General features: G+C 45.7%; 1 protein-coding gene across 1 annotated transcript in view; it reads right to left on the bottom strand.

Annotated features, from left to right (window-relative positions):
* Positions 1 to 579: 579 nt before the first annotated feature.
* Positions 580 to 6,600, bottom strand: part of Tusp (WD40 superfamily protein Tusp) — a gene marked incomplete in the record, with an annotated part of 108,590 nt that continues 102,569 nt past the window's right edge. Inside the window, 4 exon segments of the mRNA XM_070121154.1 lie at positions 580 to 1,341; positions 1,934 to 2,074; positions 3,337 to 3,564; positions 6,348 to 6,516. Coding sequence (XP_069977255.1) covers positions 1,958 to 2,074; positions 3,337 to 3,564; positions 6,348 to 6,516 — 514 coding nt within the window.

Raw genomic sequence — 6,600 nt, 5'->3', positions numbered from 1 at the left:
CGACGCACTTGAGAAGTTTATTCATTTTCCTGTCCTGGCGCCATGTATGCATTTATATGTGAGTGTATGTTTATATATATATATATATATATATATATATATATATATATATATATATATATATATACATATATACATATATATATACATATATACATATATATATATATATATATATATATATATATATATATATATCCATATATATATATATATTTATATATTCATTTATATATATATATATATATATATATATATATATATATATATATATATATTATATATATATTATATATATATATATTTATATATATACATACATATATATATATATATATATATATATATATATATATATATATATATATATATATTATACTATATACTATATTATATATTATATATTAATCATATACATATATATATATATATATATATATATATATATATATATATATATATATATATATATATATATATATATATATATATATATATATATATATATATATATATATATATATATATATATATATATATATATATATATATATATGTATGCACACACATACATACACATACATACACATAGCTGAATTCGGCTTCATCTTATTGTTCTTTGACTTGATACAAAAGACAATATTTCCCAAGAAATTAACAAAATAAAAAAGGGAAATTAAGTGCAGAAAATCGTCACCAGATGACTCTCCGTTACATGCGTGTGCGATGCAACGAAAGGCTACGGGCTTAAAAACTATGGTGAAAACTGTACTTATACAACACATCTTAAGAGTTTAAAGCAGTAATAATATCACATACAATATTGTCTGCAGTGTGTCTTTCCCATTCTTTAAATATCTCTTCATCTAAAAAAAAAAAAAAAAAAAGGCAACATATTTTCCCTATTACACACGTTACCCAAATGGTACAGTAGTGAGCATTATCATACCTCTGGCAATAATCCGACTTGACAACATGTGCAGAGAGTCAGAGAACACCAGCACAAAATATTTCTCGACTCTATAAAGTCCAGACATAAATATATCACTCGAAAAAAAGAGAGAAAAAAATCACATAACACCACATAACTTCAACATCCTATTTTCTTCTGTCTCTTTCTCTCTCCTCTTTAGAAGAAGAAGAAGAAGAACAAAATCTATCTTCTTCTAATTCTCTGCTTGTGTAGTAACATTAGTAGCAATACTAAACAGAACAGATCGCTTTGATAACAACAACGTTTTCACAATCGGAATACAGAATGACCCAGCAGTCCACGGTGAAAATAGTCGGCAGTTGACGTCACCAGAACTCCAGGATGACTACGCTGTGGCTGTGAGCGGCCTGGGGAGAGGTAAGGCGAATTAGTAAATATATAAAGGAAATACCCAAAGAAAAAAGAATAGGGAATACTCGAAAAATAAGAAAAAAAGAAGAAAATAATGAAACTTCTCCTGCTCCTCCACTTTTACCTCTACCTCCATCTTTACTCTCACTTCCACATCCACATCCACTTCCGCTTCCACTTTTATCTCAAGCTCTACTCCCATCTCCATCTTTACTCTCATCTCGATCCTGACATCCACCTCCACACTAACCCCCACCTCCACCTCCATCCCTACCTCTGTCACCTCCTCCTCCAACCTACCTCCACCTCCAGCTCCTCCTCCAATCTAGCTCCACCTCCTCTTCCTCCTCTAATCAACCTCCACTTCCACCTCCTCCTCTTCCAATCTACCTCCACCTCCTCCTCCAATCTACCTCCACCTCCACCTCCTCCAATCTACCTCCACCTCCTCCTCCAATCTACTTCTACCTCCACCCCCACCTCCCATCTACCCCCACCCCCACCCCCTCCTCCACCTCCAAACCCCCACCCTCATCCCCACCTACACCCCACCCCTCACCCCCACCCCCATACCCCCCCACCCCTCACCTGGCTCTCCGGGTACATCCTGTATCATTTGAGTCTCTGCGTGACGTTGGCCAGAGCTACAGCGAAGGCTTGCACGGCGCTGAACGGGTACTGGAAGTCGAGGGTGTACGCATTTCCGTCGATCCGCCCGAACTGCATCACCTGGGGGGGGGGGGGGGAGAAATGGGGGGGAGGAAATGGGGGGGTTAGCTGTGTCTTGACCTGCACTGACGCTTTTGGTGGTGTAAATCTCCATTTTTTTTTTTTTTTTTAGTGGGACTCTTGGTATACCTTATGATAATGATGATGATGATAATAACAACAACAACAACAACAACAACAACAACAATAATAATAATAATAATAATAATAATAATAATAATCTAAGACCACTGGTTGTGGTCCGCTATTGCAGCTCATTAACCAAGATATAACATCAATCTTGTGAATAGCAGAAATAATGATAATAATAATAATGATAATAATAATAATAATAATAATAATAATGATAATAAAATAATATTTCTGTAATTGACTTTAACTGGTAATAAAATGGTGAAAAATGACAGATTGGTGATGATGATGATTTGAAACTTACATTTAGCTACTCATCATTTCCCTTTCTTTCCCCATCTCTTCTCCCTACTGATCCCCTCCGTTACCTTCCCCTCTTTCTTCTTTCTTTCCTATTTCGCATTTCTCCCCTTCCTCCCTCTCTTCCTGTTCTTCTTATTCCAGCTCCTTCTCTTCTTGTCCCTCTCTTTCTCCTCTTCTTTTCTTCCTCTTCACTCTCATCACGTCCTCTTTCCCCTTTCTTCCTCACTCCAATATTCCCTATCACCTCTTCTCCTTTCCCTCCTCTAGCCACTCCCTCTCCTTTCCCTCCTCTAACTCCCTTCACCCTTCTCCTCCCTCCTCCCAACTGAACCCCTCATATGTACACCGATCTTTCTCCTCCCTCCACACTTCCCCACCCTTAAAACCCCTTTCCTCCAACTTCCTAACCCTTACCAACCCTCCCTGACACCCCCTCCTCACCCCTCCAACCCCCATCCCCCTTCAAACATCTCTACCATCTTTTTATCTCCTAAATACCCTTCCCCATTCAGACCCGCCCCTTTTTCCCTCTACCCCAAGGTACCCCTACCACCCTCCCCACCTAAACAACCCCTTCGCCACATCATCCCTCTCCTATTCCCCCTCCCCCCCCCACCTAAACAAAAACCTCCACCGCATCTAATCACCCCTCTCATATTCCCCCCCCCCCACCTAAGCAACCCTTCCCCTACATCTAATCACCCCTCTCTCCTATCCCCCCCCTACCTAAACAACCCCTTCACCGCACCTAATCACCCTTCCCCTATCCCCCATTTCCCCCTCCCCCCCCACCTCCCCCACCAATGTCTCCTCGCCACCCGACGTACCTGCTTGCCCTTGAACTCGATCTGGAAATTCTTGGCCGACTCCTGCGTGACTCTCCCGCCGAAGTCGAGCTGGTACACCTGGGAGTTCTCGTTCCAGAGCGGCGCCTTGTTGTGCATCACGAACTGGCGGTGTCGGGGCGTCGGCGAGCCCGAGCTGTCGCCGCTGCCGCTGCCGCCGCCGTTGCCGCCGCCCAGGCTGCCGTCGCTCCGGCCGCGCGACCGTCGGAGCTGCGGAGGGAGGGGGGTTGTGGTAATGAGGATAATAATTATGATGATAATGATGATGACAACAAAAATGATGATAACAATAATAATAATAACAATAAGAATAATTACAACAATAATAATTACAATAGGAATAATAACAACAGTAATAATAACAATAAGAATAATAACAGTAATGATAACAATAAGAATAATAACAACAGTAATAATTACAATAAGATTAACAACAATAATGATAAAAATAAGAATAATAACAACAGTAATAATAACAATAATAACAACAGTAATAATAACAATAACAATAATAACAACAGTAATGATAACAAAAATAATAACAACAACAACATAATAATAACTTAAACATGTAATTTTATCCAAAGTACGATTATCAATTTCTTGTCCCCCTTAATCACACTTTCTGTGCAAGGAATGGCTGGCGTTACCCTCCACTGATGAGGCGGGAACTGAACTCATACCAGCAAGACTAACTGGTGTGAACGCTACCACTGCACCACAAGCAACGGAAGCACACCATGATGAGAATAAACAGCATAAAAAAGTCAACAAATGTATTTCTCAATGGATAATGGTTAAAAGTAGAATAGGTGGGCTAGACATCTAATCTATTTCTCAAAACGAGTGTGATGGCATTCTCCTTCCTCCGCTATCTCCCTTTCCTTGTCTCCCTGGTCCGATTCCCCCACTGGGCCCCTTCTCGCCTCCTCCCTTTTTCTTAATTCTTCCATTTCCTTATTCGCGGTAGTGAAATGGTGCCATGAGGTGAGAAGGTGAGAGGAAAACTTTCCTATTATTCTTATTCCTCTTCTAGCGTCTTCCTCCACGTCCTCCTTCTATTTCTCTTCCTTCATCGCTATAGCTCCACCACCTCCTCTACTTTCTTCATGTTCTTCTTCTCTCCCTTCTCTACTATTTCTCCTCCTCATTCCCTCGTTCCTTTTCCTCATGTACCTCCTAAATCCATTCGTTCTTCCTCTTTTTCTTTTTCTCCCTCTTCCCCCTTCCTCCCCTTCCTCTCCTCCTGCCTACCTCCTACCCCTTCCCTCCACCTCTTCCCCTTTTTCCCTCCCCTCCTCCACCTCTTCCCCTTTTTCCCTCCCTCCTCTACCTCTTCCCCCTTTTCCATTCCCCTCCTCCCCTTCCCTCCACCTCTTCCTCTCTTTCCCTCCCCGTTCCCTACACCTCTTCACCCCATTCCCTCCCCCTTCCCTCCACCTCTTCCCCCTTTCCCTCTTCCTTCCCTTCCCTCCACCAATACCCTATTCCTCAGCTGTATCGTTTCGAGGGCCTTGTAGGAACAGAGGACTTTCACCCTCTCTTTCCTTACCTTCGACTTCCGATTCCTTCCCTCTCCCCTTCCCGCCGCCTCCTTCTCCACCATTACCATTTCCACCTCCATTTCCATCTTTCCCTCTCCCTCCTCTCCTCTCCTCCACCACTACCAACTACACTCCATTACTTCATTCTTCAGTTGCGTCTTCTGGAACGTCTCGAGGTCCTTGTAGCTGGACGAGGGACAGAGGACCTTCACCTTCCCTTTTCTCCATTCCCTCCCCTCCCCTCCTCCTCCCTCCCCTTCCCGCCTCCTCTCCTCCACCCCTCCCCTCCTCCTCCACCTCCTCATCGTCTTTTTCCTCAACCTCCTCCTTCTCCTCCTCCTCCACCTCCACCACCTCCTCCTCCTCCTCCACCTCCACCTCCACCTCCACCTCCATCCCCACCTCCACCTCCCCCTCCTTCCCTTCCCTCCCCCTCCACCTCCTCCACCTCGTCCTCCATCCCCCCTACCTTATTCCTCAGCTGCGTCTTCTGAAACGTCTCGAGGTCCCTGTAGTTGGACGAGGAACAGAGGACCTCCACCTTCCCTTCCCTTCCCACTTCCTCCTTCCCCCTCCCCCTTCCCTCTTCCTCCCTCTCCCTCCCCCTTCCCTCCACCTCCTCCTCCTCTTCCACCTCCACCTTCCCTCCCCCTCCTCCTCCTCCACCTCCACCACCATCCCCCTTACCTTATTCCTCAGCTGCGTCTTCTGAAACGTCTCGAGATCCCTGTAGTTGGACGAGGGACAGAGGACCTCCACCTTCCCTTCCCTTCCCTCTTCCTCCCTCCCCCTTCCCTCCTCCTCCTCCTCCACCTCCTCCTCCTCCACCTCCACCTCCTCCCCCTCCACCTCGTCCTCCATCCCCCCTACCTTATTCCTCAGCTGCGTCTTCTGAAACGTCTCGAGGTCCCTGTAGTTGGACGAGGAACAGAGGACCTCCACCTTCCCTTCCCTTCCCACTTCCTCCTTCCCCCTCCCCCTTCCCTCTTCCTCCCTCTCCCTCCCCCTTCCCTCCACCTCCTCCTCCTCCTCCTCCTCCTCTTCCACCTCCACCTTCCCTCCCCCTCCTCCTCCTCCACCTCCACCACCATCCCCCTTACCTTATTCCTCAGCTGCGTCTTCTGAAACGTCTCGAGATCCCTGTAGTTGGACGAGGGACAGAGGACCTCCACCTTCCCTTCCCTCTTCCTCCCTCCCCCTTTCCTCTTCCTCCTCCTCTTCCACCTCCCCCTCCCCCTCCACCTCGTCTTCCATCCCCCCTACCTTATTCCTCAGCTGCGTCTTCTGAAACGTCTCGAGGTCCCTGTAGTTGGACGAGGAACAGAGGACCTCCACCTTCCCTTCCCTTCCCTCTTCCTCCCTCCCCCTTCCCTCCTCCTCCTCTTCCACCTCCACCTCCACCACCTCCACCACCTCGTCCTCCCCCTCCACCACCACCATCCCCCCTACCTTATTCCTCAGCTGCGTCTTCTGAAACGTCTCGAGGTCCCTGTAGTTGGACGAGGAACAGAGGACCTCGGCGTCGCTCGAACAGTGGACCACCTCGTCGTCACTGCTCTCCACTGTGCCTCGTCGCTGTCTTCGCCGGGAGAGCAGCGGCGAGTTCAACAAGTGTTTCCTTTGAAGGGGAAGGGGTTCATTAGAAGCTGGGAATGGTCGTCATATCATCGAGGTATAATAGGATGATAGAATGATATTGTGT

This window comes from Penaeus vannamei, chromosome 4, assembly GCF_042767895.1.
Source record: "Penaeus vannamei isolate JL-2024 chromosome 4, ASM4276789v1, whole genome shotgun sequence".
Taxonomy (NCBI): domain Eukaryota; kingdom Metazoa; phylum Arthropoda; class Malacostraca; order Decapoda; family Penaeidae; genus Penaeus; species Penaeus vannamei.
The sequence above is the reverse complement of the archived record's forward strand: the minus strand, read 5'-3'. Positions and strand labels throughout refer to the sequence as shown.